Raw genomic sequence first — 20,499 nt, 5'->3', positions numbered from 1 at the left:
TCCTTGCCCAGCTACACGGGGCTCAGAAGCCCATCACAGGGCCCTGTGTTCACTGCCCCTTCCATGGGTGCAGCCCCCTGGGGCAATGCAAACAGAGATCCCAGTTGCCACCACCTGAGGTGAATCCCATCTGGGTTTGGCTCATCACTTGCAAAGCTCCAGCTCCATTTGTGGAAAATCCTTTTAGAAAATCTTGGGAGATAGGTAATAAATTTGCAGTTGGTTGTAGGGGAGAGGCAAGAGCGATCACAAGTGTGCATGTGCTCGCTGGGTCTCTGTGCTCGCTCGCTGGGTTTATAGACTGTAAAATGTGATTTATTAGAGGGACTGTGTGTGTCAGAGCACCGTCTTGTTTGCAGTGTTGCCTGAAGCTTCCCTTCACTCAAACTGCTCATGAGTCCCTGCTCCTCTGCTGATCAACCCTTTCCATCTGTGTGCATATATAAACACCAAACGGGCAAGGAGATGTCAGGTGCTGCCATGCAGTCGGTGAAAGCAGCAGAGCTCTGGGCTAAGGCAGGTATTGCAAGGTTTGTGCCTCTCCTAAGGGCACATCTCTGAACATGGTGCCTTTTGCTCCCACTTCGTGTCTCCTGGCTCTTGGCATCGTACTGTGTTGTTTGCATGAGCCTCAGCATTGTCCTGAAAGTGCATGATGACTGAGAAGGAACTAAGGAAACCCTTTTGGGATCAGCCAGGAGAAGGTCGGGGTTTGTAGATGTTAGTTTTGGATCCTCTCCCTGTAACACTATAGGATAATAGAGCATGAAGCTGTGATGGAGTTGGGTACCTAGAGGGTGGAGGGCAGGAGCAGAGCTGGGGGTTGATTGAAGAAACAGGGTGCTGGGCAGAGAGAGAAGCCAGCAGTGCCAGCATTGCTGTTGGTTCTCCATCGCTCCCCTCCCTGTGCTCCAGTGCTCAAACAAGGAGCAGCACCCACCCTTTTAATTTCCCAGCCCAGCTGTGGGCTCAGAGACAGCTGAGAGTGGTGTGAGTTGGGCTGACAGGTGGACATGTCAAAATAAACCCTGGGAAAAGAAAGGCAAGAGCCTTCCTAGGACATCACCAAGGTGATGTCAGACCCCAGCGGGCCGTGCTGCTCAATGTGGGAGAGGGCACAGCCAGGGCAGGTTTGGTTCTGTTGTAGTTTTTTGCTGTTTGAAGACATTGGGAAAACGATGACTGTGTCAGATGCCAGGTGACTGTAGCTAACGACAGGAGCTGGGGAGGATGGAACAGGCTCTCTGTGCTGGTGTGAATCACATTCCCACTGCCTGCTGTGACAGCAGATTCGGATTTAATAGCAGCGTTGCTGAAACTTGCATGATATTTAAAAGCTACAAAACGCGCCCACTCTGATCAGGGGAGGGATATTAAATAAATAAATAAATAAATAAAAAATCAGCAAAGCTCTTTCATGAAGTCTTTTTTAAATATTAAAATCCCATCCTTCCCAACAGGAAAGCTTTTTTCAGGCTAAGAGGAGCGACTGAACGGCATCTGATGATATCGCATTGACACAAGTGTCTAGAAAAATAGGGTAGGAATGTATGATCTGTTCTGAAAAAGGAACCCTAGCTAATAGGAAATATGCTGATGCTACTTTTAATTTCATGACTCAGATTTGCTGCAAAATTGATGGAAGTCTGTGTTGGAGCTTAGTTACGTTAAAACAGTTCTCTGCTGCTTGGGGGTTTTCCAGTTCTTGTTTCTCGTTTGGGGGAATTATTATTGTAAAATTTATTGGTACTCTGGGAGTTTGCAGATGTTATTTGAAAGGACAGGGGAACGGTCTGGCATCCAAAGTAAAGAGGAGATTTTTGCTCCAGAAACCTTCTATATAGAAACCAGTGGCCAAAGCCTTCTCCCAGGGACTGCTGCAGACCCTGGTCCTGGGTGGTCATCCCAGCAGCTCCTCCTGCTCCTTCCACCCACTGTGTCTGTGTCTTCAGCCTTCCTTCTGTTTCCCCTCAGAGCAAATACAAGGGACAAAACAGAAAGAAAACAGACTTTAAAGAAACCGCTGCCGTGTAAGTTAAGGAGCACAAAGGCAGCTCCTTGCTACTGGAGGTCTCAGGAGCAGCCCATGCCTTCGGTTGCCACCCAAACCACATTCCTCTGTCAAAGCATATTCCCTCAGGTTTTTCAGTTTTCTTCTGCTTCCCCAACATGGGATCAAGCCTCTACCAACCCCTTTGTCTTCCCTCTGCTGTTTCCTGGCCCAGGCTCCAGTGCTGATGAGTTTATTAGTGTTGCTAATTTTACCTGATGCATATTCCTTCTCTTTGTGACAGGTGATGTTTTTTTGAACTCTCCAGCTGACTGATTGAGCTCTCTTTAATATTCCCCGTTTCACTTTGAATTCTCTTTGTTGCTTGTTGTGGTTTTGGTTGTTTTTCTTTAATCCTCCCACTGCCTCTTTTTCCCTCCTGGTCTCTCTGATGCTTCTTCAACCTGGAACAAAGCCAGAGACCATCAGGAGGTCATTGAAACACAGACGGCTGTAGGATTTAAATAAGGACTGGGTAATTTTATGACCATTAGCAGGACTCTGCAGCTATGCAAGCTAAAGTAATAAGGGCAGTCATATCTCATGGTTCGGGGAGCAAGATCATTGCTTGTAGGGACTGAGGAGGTAATTCTGCATCCCTGACTCCCCCCAAAATATGATACAGTAGACAAGGTGCACCAGGCAGGTCAAAGGGCAGGAGGATGCACATGCAGGAGAATGTGCCAGGCACAGGGCTTGGCTAGAGGACAAGAGCATTTCCCTTATCATCTCTGTCATCACACTCCATTGATCTGATCAGAAATTTCTGGTATCAACATGATGGGAAGTGTTCTGCAGGCACTTGAAAGGCTCTGAAGTTTGGCAGGTGGACCTTTTCTCTCTCCACGAGCATCTACTGGGTGACATTTGTGCTGTACAATGGCAGGCACTTCGCCTTGCTGGTGGCTGGTTCATCTGCCAGGCTGCCCCATAACCACTGCCAAGGACAGGCCTCCCTAATGAGAATTGGAGAGCATGGACATCAATTGGCTCCTGTGTTTTGGAGGTGCCTCCCACTCCCCGCTGACCATGCAGAGCCACATACATAATGGGGTGATGGCAAGTCACACTGTCCCTCTTTCACCCCTTCTCCCCTTTGCAGCTCTCCCAGCTCCTCCATGTGCACATGTCTTCCCTCAGCTTGTTTTGGGAGTCACGCTCCAGCCCTTGGGGATGTACGTGATCGGCTCCGGCTCCGATCCCGTTGTTACGAGGCAGAGCCGCCCGTGAGTGGCGTGCTCTGAAGTGACAGCTCCTCTCGCCGTGAGTCCTGGGAGGGGAAGGAACAGCCCTGGAGAGGAGACGATGGCAGGGAATGAACCAAATCCATAGGGAACTGAGGCGCCCATCCCAGCAGCTGCGCTGAGACAAGGGGGAGTGAGAAAAGCTCCCCAGATAGCACGAATCCCTTGGATGGATCCATCCTGCCGGTGTTGGATGTCTTTGGGTAAGTCTGTAGGTAATGCCAGCACTTCAGTTCAATGATGGAGTCTCCTGCACCAGTATCCTGGACGCTGAGCCCTGGTTCCTGTGGGCAGAGCATCACCTTTGTGCTTCCACCCCAGTCGTGGGACTCCTCGCCCGAGCCTGCCATGGAGCGCTGCCATCCCTGAGCTGCTTCCCCGAGGTGAGGATTACAGCTCTCACAAGTTGCCTGTTAACTTTGCAAACTCTCAAGAAAACAGCAAGTGCAGAATAGACCCCGGGTGTCCTAATGACTGATTTGAAGAAATCACTGTGGTGGTAAACCATAATTAATAGCCTATAGCATCACTTCTAATTGCATGCAGGCAGAGCTGGGAAACACGGGAAGCTTGATGGGCAAGTTGGGAGCCACCAGCACTGCCCAGCAGGGGAGGTTTGTGTGGTGTAGGCTGAGCTGGTTTGGTTGGCATCTGCCAACATATGCTGGGCATGGGCATGAACTATAGGGAGTCACATCCTGTACCTCTATTTGCTTCCCAGTGTGGCTGTGGAGCAGTGGTTTGTAGGTGCCTCTGCAGAGTCTGGTCATTCCCTGTTGGCTTTGCCACTGTGAAGGGAGTTGTCAGCTAACCTCCCCTCTGCACTCCACACATGGAGAAAGTGCTGTGGGTGGATGGAAATCCCACTGCGTAGGATGCCCAGCCCCAGTCCCTCTGGCAGATAGGGTGGTTCTACAGGTTACTCTGAAATTCCAACCCCAAGCATGTTCCTGCCCTGTGCAGAGACCCCACGACAGCTACAACACCCCTCCAGCCTGGCTGCACCTTCTCTTCCTTGCTTCTGTTCTTAGGAGGAGGAGGAGGGTGGCTCATGGGACTGAAGGAGATGTGTTCCCAAGGTGAGGAAGACACTGGGCCCCCCAGAAGCCACAACCTCCTCACATGCACCTTGTTTCCATCACGGCTCTTTCCTGGCTTCACGGTTAACTCAGGACAGTCCCTAGGTCCTGTAACCGGTGTTAAATGTAATGAATGATCTTGTCCTCCTTGTTTGTCTCCTCTTTAGTGTAACACTGTAATTAGCTTAATTACCAATAGATTCATATTTTTTTTTGGTAACTTAAAATGGAAATTAAATTTTGCACCAGGTTTTACAGGCTGTTAACGGGAATCGAATAATCAAGCCTGACTCCAAGTCCTTGAAAATGAGTATTAAAAAAGGTCTTAATTTGCATATTCATGTTTTTAATAGGGTTCAGAAGGTATATTTGCAACTGATGAAAAGGATTAATTAAGCATAATTTGCATAGGAAGAACAGTTTAACCCCTTGCATCCTAACAAGGCAGAGACTGACAGTTTGAATCCCGTGGTTTGATACGGGGTCAAGACCACACGGGCAGCACAGCACGGGGCTGAGAGCAGCATCCTGCTGAGCACCTTCCTTCCAGTCCAGGAGGACAGAACCAGGAGAATCCATGATCCCAGCATCATCCCGGTGCAGTCGATCCCCCTGTGCCCACAGCCACCTCCAGGTTTGGCCTCCATCCCTCTCCCATGGTGGTTTGTTACCTGGGTGTCCCATTGGCAATGCCACCACGTCAGGCCTTGAGCAAAACATGCTGCTCCTCCTGCCATGAGCTGGACTGGGCAGCTCTGACACAGATTAAAGGAAATAATTTCTGTGCAGCCAGCTTGGTTCCCTGAGCTGTTCACAGTAGTAGCTACCCACAGTAGGGGTGGGAGCACCATGGCTGGTATAGGCACCAAAACCTTCATCTCCTGATCTCTTTCCAGTTTCTTTTTTTTTCTCAGTGAAGCTGATGCTAGTTAGGGGCTAAAGCATCCGTGGGACCATCAGACTGGGGTGAGACTTGGTGTGTCCTGTCCTGCTCCCGGCCACCAGCCTGTGGCTGGTCAGGAGATGACAGCATCCCAAAAGCCTGGGACTTGTACAGCTTCAGAGAAAGGGACAGAGAGCTGCTTGCACTCTAAATCCCGACTGGCACTCCCAGCACAGAGAAATCAGCAGGGTCTTGCACAGCTCTGTCCAGCTGTGATCTAAGAAAAACATATGCCTTGCCCATGCCCGTGGTGAGGGGGTTGGAACTAGATGATCTTTGAGGTCCCTTCCTACCCAAGCCTTTCTATGATTCTATATAACCCCCCCCCAATCAATCACCCCTCAACCTGGAAAGCAGAGTGGGAATGTGATGCTTCCCAGGGCCCTACAAAGCTGAGAAGAGAGCACAGCTTTGAGTCAGTGCCTGAATATTGCTAAAAAGTGGCAAAAAATAAATAAATCAGGCATTCATTTGCTTCAGCAGGTGGTGTGCTGCGTTCCCCCTGTAACGCTTTGGTGGCGTGTGTTGCTAATTATTTTTCGGGTGGAATTTGCTGTGCACAGCGCACGGGGTTCATTAGACAGAGATGGCTTTGAAGTGGCGTTCGGAATTAATGCTGGCATATGTAAATGTTTCTTGTGCCACGGAAAAGCTGGCTATAAATGATGCATGAGGTCCAGCGAGAGAGATGCTGGCTTTGTTTATACACACCCATTGGGCTTCGTTATGCCAAAAGCAGGCAGAGGAAAATCGGCAGTGCCTTCACAGACCACGTATCTGCTGCCTGGCTGTATGTGAGCATTTAGCAGAAGTTAGCGTGGCATCCTTAGCATGCTACATCCCGGATTTCCTCCAGTCAGAAATGTGTTTAAGCGACCCATCAAGGCTGCTGCTGTCCCTGTGCTCAGCGCCTTCCCCAGGTCCCCCAGATGATGTCCTGCACTGTAAATCATCGAGGTGCTGACCTGTGTGCCTCACTCAAGAAAAACCTGCCTCAGGGGAGAGGCTTTTAGTGGTAACACTGGTGTCAGGAGTCCCTGCTCACTTCTTCCTGCTCTCACATGGCTCATCCTCTCAGCACAGGGTCCACAGTCCATGCTTGCATCAGAGATGGGGAATCTTTCATTTAAGAAGAAGAAAACCTGGAGAAAGAAAGCACAAAGCCCACAGGCATGGCTGAGAGAGCAGGAGGCAGTGCCTGGGGCGAAAAGCCAGGGGAACATAAGATCCCTCAACTCCTGTCTCCACCAAAGGCTTTTAATGATGGCACTGCTGCTGCTGGATACATCCCAGAAAAGCCAAGTTCAGCTCTATGCCCTGGGGGGTGTATTTTATCCCAGCAAATGCTTTCAGAGATGAATACTTGTGCATCTCTTCTGTAAAGCAGCAGGACCCCTCTTGGATCACCCAACAGTGAGGTGGAGAAATAGCTCCCCAGCATCTTCTAGGAGTTCTTTGCTGCTGGGGTTGGGCAGGCCATGGGTGAACCATGGCTTTCTCCTGGCTGCTGTCCTGACAGCTCTGGGGTGAGCTGGAGACCTCACACAGTCCAGAGATGGCTGGTGGGACCCTTGGGAGACATCCCTCCAGCACAGAGCTGGGACACTTGGAGCCTGTGCCCCAGCAAAGTGGAGTCTGCATCAAAAATAGAGCACTTCTATGGGGGCAGCTGAGCACCTGTGCAGCTCCCTTTCTCTGAAGTGGTGAGGCCTGTGGCAGTACCTGGCATGAGATGGGCTCGTTGTTCACCGTGCTGGGGCTGTACATATGTTGGACTGAATGGCTCCATCCTGAGGAGAGTTCCCTCTTCTTGACTGCTTCACTTTGCTTTGACCAGGAGCAGCCCCCAGGCCCTTGGCCACCCCCAGACAACTGGGGGCTGTGTGTGGGGCAGCCACTCGGGCACTTCACCTCTCCTCTGCTGCTGCTGCCAAGAAAAGAGGCTGGAAATCACCGAGGTGCAACTGTGTCATGTTTTCTCTGCAGTGTTTATGAAATCGCTTGCTCATCAAACAAGAAAGGGACTGTTTGCTTTTTAAGTAAAACAAATATAAAATACCTCCATCTTTATTGCCATCCAAAAGGCTGCCTTGTTCCCTCAGCCTCTGTGCTTGCCAAGGCCATAAGCAGGGTCTCTCCAAGCCCAAATCACCCACCCCATCCACCCACAGACAAATGCCCCGTGGACTCCACATCCCTGCTCATGTTGAGAGAGGGGCAGTTCCTGGGCAAGAAACACCAAGTTTTGGAACTGTTGGAGACCTGGAACCGTCCATGATGTCCAGACTTTCAGACAAGCTCCCTGTCAACAGGTCTGGACTGGACAAGCTCAAGGTAAGGAAGGAAGGAACTGAGCATGAAACTGTGACCAAGTGCTGGGGGGATGTTGCTTTTTCTTACTTCCAACTGTTTATTTACCAGCATGCTTGAGAGCAGCAATCACTTCCTCATGCCTTATTGAGAAGCTCAGCTGTGAAATAACTAAATGAACCATCCCTTTTTATTAGCCTTTGGACTTAGCAGAGGAGCAATCAGTTAATGGCTGACCAATTTTTGAAGATGCTAAGCACATTACAAGTGCTAAGTATTATTATTTTCCCTGCAAAGCTTTATTTTTCCCTCTGAATACTCAGTTTAAGTAACCCTTCCAATTACATTATTCGGTTTCATGCATTCTGCTCAGATTAAACACAGTGCCACTTACAATTCACTCACCTCAGTGGCTTCCAGGTCTCTGCAAGCTTCATCCTAACCTTTGCCTCTAAACCCTGGGTTAAAGCAGCCTTGGTTCTGCATCTGCACCAGCTCTGCTTTGGCTTCTTAAACTCAAATGCATCTACACCACTTTCCCATGGGCACTTCAACCTCTGGCTCCTTGCTCTTGCATATTATTTTTCTTCCTTAATAGGGGAACATCTTGCATCCTTTCTCTTTCCTTCCAGCTAAATTAGCTCCCTGGATAAGCTGTCTCCTCCCACTTGCTGGCAGCTTCCTGCAATGCCTTGTGCTGTTTTAGTTTCTTAGTCTTTGGATGGTTTTGTACCCTGGTACCAGCCAAAATACCTCACTGGACCTGGAAATCTCCACCCTTATATGTGGGCTTTGCAGAAGAATGGGACTGGCTCAGACTTCACACTGGTAGGTGAATCCATCTCCTGACAGCTTCAGAGCAGCAGTGTCTAGGACAGAACTGTGAGATGGTGGGAGAGGAGAAGCCAGCCCACCCCTCACCTCACCGTCCTCCCTGGCTACGAGCTCTGCCATGGAAATACCTCTGGAGTGGCCAGGCACCTGCCCTCCCTAGCCTCTGCTGGCAATCTCATTCCCCAAGCCCCAGTGTCTGCATCTGACTGTCTTTTAGGAGCTGTGATCGCCCTGCAAGGCTGGAGGCGGCCATGGAGCAGCTCAGCGCTTGTCAGCTGTCAGCAGGTGAAGAGTTCCTCATGTGTGGGGCTGCCCGGGATTTTCCATGCAGAGATGTGTGTGTGCCAGCTCTGTGGTGGGTGGTAGTGTTGTTACAGCCAGAGTGATCTGAGGATATAATTGAGATAAGGTTGTATGGAGAGGTAACAAATTGCAACACCTGAGATGGCTGGTGACAAAGATCAAAACACAAGAGTTTTTTGTGCACACAAGATCTTTGTCAGCCTAAACTGAGCTGGACACATCTGGGATGATTCAGCTGGACAGTGGTGGATGATGTGTCAATGTACTCCGTGGCCACTTGTCCAGTGGGTTGTTGGCACTGCCAGCCCCTTGGAGTGACTCCCAAGAATTGCTCTACTCCTGTTCCTCCAATCTTACTGCAGCACAGATCCCAGGTGGGGCAGGAGGGCACTTTTGGGAGAAGCAGGCTTTAAGCCCCAGCTGCAGGGAGCGGGAACCTTTGTGTCTTGGCTCCAAATGTGGTAGAACAAGATTAATTAATTTAGCTGCATCTCATGAAGAGTGCCAGTGTTTACTTGTGAGACCACAGAGGAGCTTTCGCAGTACCTAGAGAGGCCTCCTGCCACTCAGATGGGCTGGGAGCTCTTGACTGCAGAGCTGGAGGTGCCCAAGGAGAGCTCTGCTGTGGAAAATCAGTGCTGAGAGAGAGGAACAGATTTAAGAGGCCACCAGCAGAGACAAGCTGCAGGCACCACACACAAACTTTAGGCATTCCATCACAACCCTGCAAATCAGGGCAATCCAGCCAGGGGCTCGTGCAAGGATGGAGGAGGCTGTCAAAGCTGGATGCTCTGGGGGGATGAGCCAGACTGGAAGGCTGTGAGTAAGGCGAGTGGGGTGGGAGGAAATTGTGGATGTTGTAGGTGAGGCTGATCATTTCCTTTCACAGCTGGAAACACTAAGGAATATGATAGACCCAGATGAGACCCCAGGAGATGAGCAAGACGACGCAGGAGACAGCACTCACATAGCTTAATAGATGAGATGGACCAGAGAGAGGAGCTCATTAGAAAAGGGCATTGCATGGTGCAGAGAGGAGAGGATATAAACCATGAGAAAACTGATAAAAGACAGAAATGGAAATATTTTAGTCCTAAAGAAAGCAAGGATGGAGTACATTAATGAGCCCTTTAATGGCAAGGCAAGTAAAGGTGAGCAGCAAATGGCTGTTGCCCGACAGCTGAGCTGAGTGTGAAAAAAAACAGATGTTGATGGGATGTGAGAAGTGATTGGCTCATGCAGGAACAACAACACACCCGTGTCATTAACATTCCCACTGAATTATTGAAAAGGCACACATGCAAACTCAGAGACTTGGCAGGCTCCTTTGGTTTTCTGCAGGGACAGGGAAGTTGCAGAGGGAAGGAAACAGCCATGTTCACATCCAATGTGAACCAAAAGAAAGGGCAGCAAAGATAGAGTAAAAGCTGAAGGAAAGGAAATGTGCTATACACCTCTCTCTGGAGAACAATTTCATCTCTGGACACCTACCCAGAAAAACTGACCCAGGTCCCCAGAGTGGAAAGCCTGTGGTGTGTAAATGGGGAGGGAGGAGCTGGAGGAGAGGGCTGGGGCTGAGGTCCACACCTGCCTGGCCCCACTCCATGGAGCCAGGCAGTGTTGCAGCCACACTAGAAGACCTGTTGACACCTCCTACACATTTAAGGTAGGATCAGTGCTTTTCACAAATAACCCCTTCATCCCCTGAGGTCCATCCCCTACCCTCTCCTCTGCTCTGTCTCCATCCTGTGTCCATGTGCATCCACGTGCTCACAGCTCCAAGCCTTGGGGTGGTGACACTGTCCCCACAGGGCACTGCAGCGGAGAGGCACCGAAGAGGTGCTGAAGCCAAGGTGGGCAGGTCCCAAAATGTGCATCAGGGTGCTGCTACACCCCAATGGGGTGTTGTTGTTGGTCCTCCCCTGACGAGCCCTCACAGATGCAGATAAATTCTGACTTGGGCTCCCAAATTCCTGCTCTGCTGGCTGTGCTAAAAATAGCCCAACGCAGTGCGTGCTGGCTTCAATCACCCTCATCGATCCGTGCTCTTGGGTCTGGTCCAGCCGTGCTGCAGCACACCCTCCCACAGCCTCCCCCAGACCCCTCCTCACCCAAAGGATTTGTATGATGAGGCCTCCACCGCACTGTCCTCCACCCCTGCTGACCCTCTCTTCTGCAGACATGGTGATTTATTGCTCCAGAGCCCGACAGGCAGCCAGGCTGCAGCGGGAGCCTCGCCGGGGGCTGTGCTGCTGCTCCTGACTCCTGCAGAGCCACATCCACCACAGGGATGAGTTTGGGGCTCTCGAGCAACAAAGCTTTTGGTTCACCAAGACCTCATTCAGGGAAGGGCTGATCTCCAAGTGGGGTGGGGGGAAGTTGGCTGAGGTCGCTGGGAGTGAGGGATCATGAAGGAGCAGGAGCTGGCTGGGCTACTGGGGCGTGTGCCCAGGGCCCTGCTCTGGCTCTGGCTCTCCAGTGGCCCTGGGCATCACCCGGGTGGGAATGTATGGGCTGAGCCATAAGCATCAGTGGGGCTGCAAGAGAGATGGCTCCAGTGGTGCTGGCAGCCCTAGGAAAGGTGCCATCACCCAGCAAACACCACTGGTCACTGGCTTGATTTGAGCAAAGCCAATGCAATCTGGCTGTTGTCACAGTCAGGGTGGTGAATGGGAGCACCTTCTTGCCTTAGGGCCTCCGTGCATTCTTGCAGACCCCTCCCATGGGATCTGTACCTGCTCTCATGGTAGACTCAGCTGAAGCCGTGAGGAGGCTCCAGTGCTGGCCTGGAGGTGGGTTCACACCTCCAGGACCCATCAGCCCTGAAGAAAAAGGCAGCCACCAGCTCCAGGGCTGCCACATTCCCTCTCAAGTGCTTTGCTGCGCTGGGGAGGCAGCTGGGCAGGCAGTCACCCTTTGCTCCCCACGTTTCTCTCTGTGAATGTGGCTCTTCCCACAGGCCGTGCTTTGGAACAGATGGACACAACCAGTGTGCACACCAGGGCTGGCGGATGCCCTCTGGAGCGCTGGGCTTAAATGGTGCATGTCTGAGTGGAGGGGTGTTTCTGTCCTAATTTACAAGTTTTTAAATAATATCCAAGCTCTAGGTATCACACAGACTTTGCAACACATGGCAGGGTCCTTTGCTGGCTCTGGACCAGAGTGAGGATTGAGCTGTGGGTAATGTGGGCTTGGATTTATGCTCCAACAAGAAGCTGTCCTACCTGGGATGCTGGGGGAGGGATCAAAGGAGGGATTTTTAGTCCTACCTTGGTTTTGCCCTTGAAGACAGGTGGTTTAAATAACAGTAGTTTTGTGGATACTGAAAGGGTATCAGCAGAATGCATTTCCACATGACCCCAAGGACTGCAGGAAGCAGAGGAGCCCTGGAGCAGGATTCCCATACAGTGGCTATTGGTGGTGGGCAGGCTCACAGGATCAGGGCTGAGAGGGAGCAGTGGCAGGGAGAGGGGTCAAGGGCTGGTGGTGGCAGCCAGCAACAGGGAGTGAAGATCAGGTGCAGGGCTACACAAGTGCTCATAGAGTTTTGGGAGAGCAGAGGCTGTGACATGGTGGTGGGAACCTGAAATCCATGTGAGGACACCATCCTGTTGCACATCAGCGGTGTGTGTCCCTTCAATGCCACAACTGGTGCCTGTGGCAGAGGAGGGCAGAGCTGTGCTTTCTGAGGTGGGTTTGGGTCTGCACGTCCTGTACACACCCCGTGCCTGGCAGGCAGCCCAGGGACCCTGCAGTACAGGAGTGCTTGTTCCCTTGGGGCTCATCAGGGACATCCTTGGAGAGGTGACAGTGGTGAGGGGGCAGCTCAGCACAGCCATGGGCAGCTGCTTTCCTGGCTCTCCAAGAGCATTTCCCAGGAGCAGACACAGCTCCCTCCACCCTCAGCCAGTGAGGAAATTTCTCAGAGAAGCAACAGGTCCCTCTGCTCCTTTTCTCTGTTTCATTGCCACAGGGAAACAACTGCTCACTCTTAAAAAAACTCTCTCTTGGAGCAGCTTTGCTTGATGCCATTGCTGGCCTCTCTGGGGGCTGCTGCCTGTCCTGTGCCAGGCACAGGTGCTCCCACACTTCTGACCTGCACACCTCTCCCTGCCTTTCATCCCTTTCCCTCCTTTCCTTTTCCCTTCCCTTTGTTCCAGTGTCAAAGCCCAGGCTACTGAAGGAGGGGGATATGGGAACCTCCATAGGCAGTGTCTTTCAATGCTGGTTCCCAGTTCACTGGTCCCCATTGCCCCTTCAGGTGGGGCAAAACAAAGGAGAAATATTTCCCTTGGCCTCCCCTCCTCCTCACTCCAACATGCCTTTTCCATGCCCCCTCCTTTCTGCTTGGTGAGGGGCCCCCTTGCTTTGGATGGGTTTGGAGTAGCAGGAACAGCCTGACTGGACAAGGTGCCACTTCTCTTTGCATAAGCAGCTTGAGAGCTTTGGTAGTTGGACAGGAGACAAAACAACAAAGAAAAGCACACGATGGGTCACAGCTGGTAAACTTCCCCCTTCGCCCTTGGAGGGGTCTGTAAGGTGACTGCCTTGGAGGGGATGGAGGGTGCTGTGGACAGAGCTCACCAGGCCCCGTGCAGAGGCACCCCTGGAGCGCCGTGGATGGGGTGGTGGCTTTGGGAACAGTGAGACCTCTTCCATTTTCTTGTCTGGCTCTTTTCACAGCTCATCTTATGGCATCTTCTGCTGAGGGATGTGGACCATGGTTGCCAGTACTGCACCCTGTTTTGGAGGGAGAGAAAGGAGGCTGGAAGGTGCTCAGCAGCATGGCCATCACCCCAGGAGCCACCTGGAGACCTGTGGTGAGGCCTCACCAACAATGGGGTACAGGGTGATGCATGTGCTGGTACCTCCTTTGGAGATATCGTGGAGATAGAGGGGCCTTGACTTTTTCTAACCCTACTTTTTTCAGGCAGTTTGCATGTGGGAAGTGTTTAATTTAGAAAGGCCAGTGCTGCTGTATCACATTCCTGTGTCAGTCTCTGTTGGTTTATGACCAGCGAAATCCTGGTGTGAAAACAGAATCAGGCTTTGATTTCAACTGCTCCTGCTGTTTTATGCCACTAACAACTTTGGATTTCGATAGCAGCTTTTATTCTAGGAGCTAAACGGGCTTCACAGACAGGCAATTAATTAATTGAGCCTCCCCAGCCAGCCTACGCCCTCAACACCACAAGGAAGCATTTTGCAGAGGAGGAAACAGAGGCAGAGGAGCAAAATGGATCGCCCCAGGTAAGAAGCTGAGCTGGCAGCTGCCTCCACAGCAAGGCATCACACTCCACTGGTGTGGGAATGGTCTCAGTGGGGGGAGAGACTGAGGAAGGTCTTTGGGTATTTATCAGTGACTGTCAACACTGACACCTGAGCCCAAATTAACTCATGAACTGCCACCACCTTGGACCACCCCAGCCTCTTGCTGAGGAATCTCCTGAGACCACGAAACAGTGCCAGGAGGCCCCACTAGTGTTTCTATTATCCATCCTTGCTGACCAACTCCTGTTTCTCCAAGATGTGAGCCCTGGATGGGGCCCTGAGCAACTTGATTTCATGGGTGGCACCCCTGCCAGGGGGTTGGAACTAGATGGTTTTTTAGGTCCCTTTCAACCTGAACCATTCTATGGTTCTATGAGGAGGCACTCAGGGTTTGCAAGGGAAGGCTGTCTCAGCTGAAGGGTTTGCTTTGGTCCAGGTGCTACAGCTGAGATCTGGGGAATGACTTGCCGTGATGGCACTGAACAAGAGATGGGTGATCCTCAATTTCCCACTCCAGGTCCTGTTCACTGCCTGGTAAGCAAGACAGCCCTAGGAAGCTACATGCTGTGGGCAGTACCTGGGGCACCTGGAGGAGGTGGAGGAATGTGCCTTTGCACAGGCAGAGCAAATCTGTTCCAGGGGAAATTGTCTGCTTTTTATTATGAAATCCTGCTAATGGTTTATTGTCTACACAAATAACCATGGGGAATGAACTCATGCACTTCCCAACCTGCTCTGTGTCTTCCTGGCTCAGCTCCTTTCTGAACAAACATAACCTTTTGCAAGAATACCTGTCAAAATCACTTTGAAATATTGAAATAACAGGATGGGATACGGTTTGCTCCTGGGCCCTAGTGCTCATCTGTCAGGACTCAGGATGTCCATCCAAAGAGACTTGTGAGCAGGATGTAAGGGAAAAACTCTGGCAAGCAGCAGGACCTCACAGGGCAGCATTTGGGGAGCTTATCACCTCACTCTGGTGGCTCACTGGGCTCCCACACACTCACCTGGGAGCAGAGCAGTTCCCGGACCCTTGTGAAGCCCCCACTTTGTGTCAGTCGTTGGGCGAGTGAGACATGGGGATCTGTGACTCAACTGGAGCTGATCAGGGCAAAACTGCATCCTTTGGCCACCAGGGTGGCCTCAACATCTCCCTTCTCCCCCTCACCCCATGAGCAGGGCATCATTTGTGAGTATTTTAGAGATGGGGCAAAAAGCTGTGGAATCTTGGACCAGCATTGGAGAGAAATGGTTGAGGGACATGTACGTGCTTGGGTGGACCCAAGACATAGACAGAGAGCCTTTCAGTCTCAGAATCTCAAGGGCTGGTCAGTATGGGAAAGCTGTAAATGCTCAGTGTTTTCTCTCTCAGCAAAATCACCCCTCAATAATGTCCTTCTGTGTAGTGCAGCAAGAGGCTTTCTCCTCTAATTCATTGTCACCTCCCCATCTTGAAAGTGAAGGGATAACCCCCACTCAGTGGCTGATCCCGAGGGCCACCACGCCCCGGATACATCCGTTTAAGGGGAGAGATCAATACCTTTTAATTTGCAGGAGCAACCCCACCTGCTCAACCAAAAGCCCTTCACTTCTCATCCCCTTCCCAGTTCCTGGTGGTGATGGTCTCCCACCTGGAATAAAGTGAGGTATTCTGCTTTTCCAGGTACATGCCTCTTTTCTTCAATGTACTTGGAAGTGAGAAGGACTCGGACACAGACAATTGGAGGAAGAAATCAAAACCAAACACTTAGAAATCCAAACACTCGCCCCGCACTCCAAAAAATATCCCATCAACCAACCAACCAACAAAAAAGTCCTTCAAACAAAACTCCATCTCTTTCTCTAAAATCCATGATTAAAACCTGGTACAAACAGGTGAATATAGATATATATATATATTTTTAGTAGATGTAGTATTGTTTTTTTTCTCCTCTCTCTTTCTCATTATACAGCAAACATTGCAAATATAGAAATTTTCTCTGTACAATTAACGACTTCGGTTTACAATGCAATGTGTGGTAAAACCTTTCAATGAGTGAAAATGTGAACGGGCCTTCAACCGAGTAAAAGTCTAAACTGGAAGACTCCGTTTGCAAAAACAGCCCAAAAGATGGAGCTCCTTCTGGTCTCTTTTTGGTTTTTGTTGCTGTTTTTGTCGCTGTTGATTTTGGAAGGAAAGGAAGAACACAAACTGTTCACAAAGAATCCACAAAATCACGGAATAGGGACTCATGCAATGCAATATTGGGAAACGCCAGACCTCAGCTCTCTGCCCGCTCTTTCATTTTTGTTTTATATTCAATTTTTTCTTTTTTTCTCATTTTTTTTAAAAAATCAAAATGAAACAAAACTTTTTTTTCTTTCACTCCACAGTTTGTTTGTTCTGCAAAGTTCGTGTTCAAATTTGGTGCGTCTCACCAACGTGAGGACATTTTAATATCTCACTTTATATATTATATAGAATATTTATAGATTTTTCATAATTTGTTCTCTCTTTTATTTTTATTTTTTTTTTAATTTTATTTTGTTTCAAAGACAGTCTGAATAAAAATAGCTGCTGCGGATTTCTTTTGGTCCAGTTAGTGTGTTAAGTCACGAGCTATGTGAGGACTCAGGACTTTTGCTGGGCAGAGACGCCCTTCCAGTAGTCTAAGATGTCGTGGAGATCCTCGTCTTTGGCAAACTGGACCTTTTTGCGTAGGGCATGGCCGGCTGCCATATATTCCTCCTCGTCTTTGTGCCGCTTGCGGTTGAGTTTGAAGCGCTCCCAGATGCTGTGCGATGGTTTGCAGGTGTACTCTGGGCTGGAGGTGTAGCTCAGGTTGTGGTACTGAGGCGAGAGCTGGGAATAGGCCAGGTCTCTGGGGCGAGGGCGGGTCAGAGGCTCCAGGATGGAGGGCTTTCTCCCCCCCATGCTGTCGTGCTGCTCCCCTTGGTGCGAGCTGGGGTACGAGTGCCGGTGTTCGCTGTACTGGCGGATCTTCTCCGCCTCTGCCCGCAGGATGGCCGCGGCCGGTGTCACAGTGAGGATGGTGTCGGTGGTGGGGGATGTCTTCTCGATGTATTTGGCTTCTGATTTGTGGCCCGATCCCTCGGAGCGGTAGGACCTGGGACTCCGTATGGAGCCACTGGAAGAGGTGCTGGAGCGTTTGGGGGCCGCCTCCATGCTGTGGTGCCGCTGGAGAGGGTGGTTGTAGCTTTCCTTATAGACGGGGGAAAGGAATCCATGTTTGCTGGGGATCTGCTCTGATAAGAGCACCAGCTGAGGCTCCACCGTGGAGACTGCCCCTGATTTCACCCCTTGGAAGGAGGTGGACTCGGATTTCAAGGCATCAATGCAGTTGTTGATGATCTGGTTCACCTTGTCCACCTCCTTGGCAATGGTGGAGATCTCAGCCACAGAGCCCTGGGAGTCCGGCGGCAGGGACAGCTCACAGTCTCGCCTCTCGGGCTGCTCACCCGTCCTCACCTCCATGTAGTTGCCCTTGGTGGCCTTGGGGGTCTCGCTACTGTCAATCAGCTTGTACTGCTCGACCTCACCAGCAGAAGGTAGGTAGGGGATGCGAGTCACTGTCTCCCCACCCAGGATCTGTCCCTGGGACAGCTGGGTGATGCTGGTGGTCTCCATTTCTGGCCCATATTTCAGCTCAATGATGGTCTTCTTCATGCTGCCGGCAGCCTTTTTGTGCTTCTCCTCCTGCTGGCGCCTCTTCCGGAGACAGTAATACACAACGCCCAGGACAATCACCATGCCGAAGAGACAGCCCAGGATTGTCATGATGTAATGGGTGGCAGTGGAAGGGGTGGGCACCGGCTCCTTGCGGTTGGGTCTGGTGGGTGTGATGGTGACGCAGGTGTGGTTGTACTTGGAGTATTGGTGGACAGAGACTACACAGTAGGTGTAATCTCTTTGTGCTACTAGGTTGCTCACGGTGATGTTCTCCTCCTTCTTCCTGAGCTTGGTGATCATGGAGGAGAAGCCGTTTTCAAACTGGGAGAGGATGTACATCTTGCTGAAGGGGTAGGGGATCTGCACGGTGAGGACGGCCGAGTTGTGGTTGAGGTGCTTCACCTGGATGTTGGGGCGCACCTCTGTTTCACCGATGGGCGTGAAGAGGGAGAACTGCGGCGTCGTGCCGTCGCCGGAGGAACACTCCTCCTCAGAGCAGGGGCTTTCGGAGGGCACCGTGGTCACCTGGTACCTGGGAGGGATAAAGCGAGGGATCACAGTGTAGGAGCCACCAGTGCAGAGGGACGAGAGCATGCTCAGAGCATTGCGGTAGCCAGTCCGGCCTTGGCCTAACAAGTAGTAGCCCATGTAGTCAGGCGGGGAGTCGCACTGCATCCGGTCATAGGTGCGTGTCATGTTGGTGAAAGCCTCCAGCCATTGCAGGAAGCCGAGGAGCTCACAGGAGCAGTAGAAGGGGTTACTGTAGAGTTCACAGACAGAGAGCTTGTTTAGGCCCCGAAAAGTGTTGCTGTCGAGTCTCTGGATCCTGTTCATGGACAGGTCAATGTTCACTATGTTGGGGCACTCCCAGAAGGCATTGGGGGTGACGGTCTCGATGAGGTTGGCCTGGAGATAGAGGTACTCCAGCTTTCCCAGGCCCCGGAGGATGCCCTCGGTGAGGTTCCTCAGTCGGTTGTAACCCAGCTGCAGCACCTGGAGGTTGAACTGTCCTGAAAAGGCACCGTCCTCGATGTAGGAGATCTCGTTCTTCGTCAGGTTGAGGTATGTCAGGTTGCCGAAGCGGCTGAGCGAGGCGTACTGCACGCTCTTGATCTTGTTGTCGTTCAGCCGCAAGTCCACGATGGTGCTGTTGATTTGCTGGGGGATGGACTCGTAGGGGGGCTGGTTCTGGCTGCAGATGGCCAACCAGACAAAGCCCTTGTCCCCCTCGATGAGCCAGCAGTCTGCCCGCACCCCGCCGGCATGTAGGAGAGAGACGGCCGCCACGTACATGCAGAGGGCTGACGTCGCGGCCCACCGGCGACCTGCCATCTGGAAGGGCAGCACGGAGAGGGGGCTCCTGGTCTGCTGGAAGCGGGGAACAGGACAGGGGCTGGGAAGACGTGGGCTAGTGCTTCTTCGGCAGCTTTGCTTGCCTCTCCCTTCTCCTCATGGCTTGGAGACGGGAGGGACGCGTCTGTGGAGAAAGAGGACCTCGGTGCCCACGGTACTCGGCAGCCACCAGCCAGGGGCTGCTACCAAGGCCTGGGTGGCTGAGGCTGGTCCCACATCACCAGGTCTCTGGCATCTCGAGGAGGGAGTCATGAAGTTAAGCGCCCGTGCAGAGGAGTCCCTGCGGCTCAGAGACAAGCCTTCCTCTCACTTTTTATAGTACATCTCCTCGTTTTCTTTTTGCTGCCCATAGCGGTGCTGGTCCCCATCTCCATGTGCCTCCATGGGTTTGGCTTCCCCTGCTCAGTCCCTTGGCTCACCTGCTCAAAACAAAACACAAGCACAAACTAAACACAAAGAAAAGACAGCATTCAGAGGTGTTGGAGATGCATCCAACTACCCTCTTAAAGTTAGGCACCTGCCTTCTCACTCTGGCTATCATCTTTCAAGGAGCCTTTTGTTTATTTGGCTGCCACCAGCAGCACTTGGCAGCACAAGGAGAGGTGGTCACTGACCACTGAGGTCATCCTCTGAGCCCCTGTCCAGCATCGCATTTTAGGCAGTTGAGAGACCAACACACATCCAGTGCACTGTTAGACTGACCTATTTAGGTGTCTACCTTAGGAGAGGAGTGATGCCCCAGAAGTGTCTGTTCCTCTCCACTGAGAGCAGATGAAGTCTAGACAACTCGCTCTGATGTAGATTTGATGCTGCAGCGTTTTGCTGAGGGGAATCCTGACTGTCTCGCGTGCTGGTGTGCGCAGCAGCAGTGCCCACAGAAGGAGGTGCTGGTTGAGGACACCGTCTCTCTCTGCCTGCACTGCTGGGTGGCATCTGGGATAAAGCCCAGCACCGAGCGCTCGTCCTGCTTCTGGGAACCCGAGCAGTAGTTTCAGGGCACTCTTTGCAAAACACACTGTTGTGATTGTGAACTATCCGGTGTCCTTGCTCCTGGTTGGGGCTTGCTGCCTTTCTCCAAGACCTCTTTCCTCCTCGCAGGTGAAATGATGCAGACATGTGGAAAACCCTCAAGCATTCAGTGGCATAACAAGTGCATTTGCAGAGGATAGGACAAGACCTTCCCTCCTCAGCCAGAAACAGCTGTTTGAAGACTAGGAAGAGTCTTCACTAGACACAATCTTTGAGGCTGCCGGCAGCCTCACTTCCCACAGAAAAATTCTCATTCCTGGCTCACATTTTCCTTTTTTTTTTTTTTCCCTTCATTTTTGACTAAACATCAACATCCATGGACACAACTTCTACTTCCTTTTATAATTTCTTAGGGAAACAGGAAGGCAAAAGTGGAGAAGTGGGAACTGAATGAGCGCCAGCATCTCCTGGGT

The 20,499-nt window shown here is 51.4% G+C and overlaps 1 protein-coding gene across 1 annotated transcript in view; it reads right to left on the bottom strand.

Moving 5' to 3' along the window:
* Positions 1-15,689: 15,689 nt before the first annotated feature.
* Positions 15,690-20,499, bottom strand: part of ELFN1 (extracellular leucine rich repeat and fibronectin type III domain containing 1) — an 83,324-nt gene continuing 78,514 nt past the window's right edge. Inside the window, exon 3 of the mRNA XM_027738490.2 lies at positions 15,690-19,476. Within this exon, the coding sequence (XP_027594291.1) occupies positions 16,646-19,036 (2,391 nt within the window). The 5' untranslated portion in view covers positions 19,037-19,476 and the 3' untranslated portion in view covers positions 15,690-16,645. The remainder of the gene's footprint in view (positions 19,477-20,499) is intronic.

Source organism: Pipra filicauda, unplaced genomic scaffold (genome assembly GCF_003945595.2).
Source record: "Pipra filicauda isolate LSUMZ 115617 unplaced genomic scaffold, ASM394559v2 scaffold31_size4109673_pilon, whole genome shotgun sequence".
In the NCBI taxonomy this organism is placed as follows: Eukaryota; Metazoa; Chordata; class Aves; order Passeriformes; family Pipridae; genus Pipra; species Pipra filicauda.
Note: the sequence above shows the minus strand (reverse complement) of the source record. Positions and strands in the feature narration are given on the sequence as shown.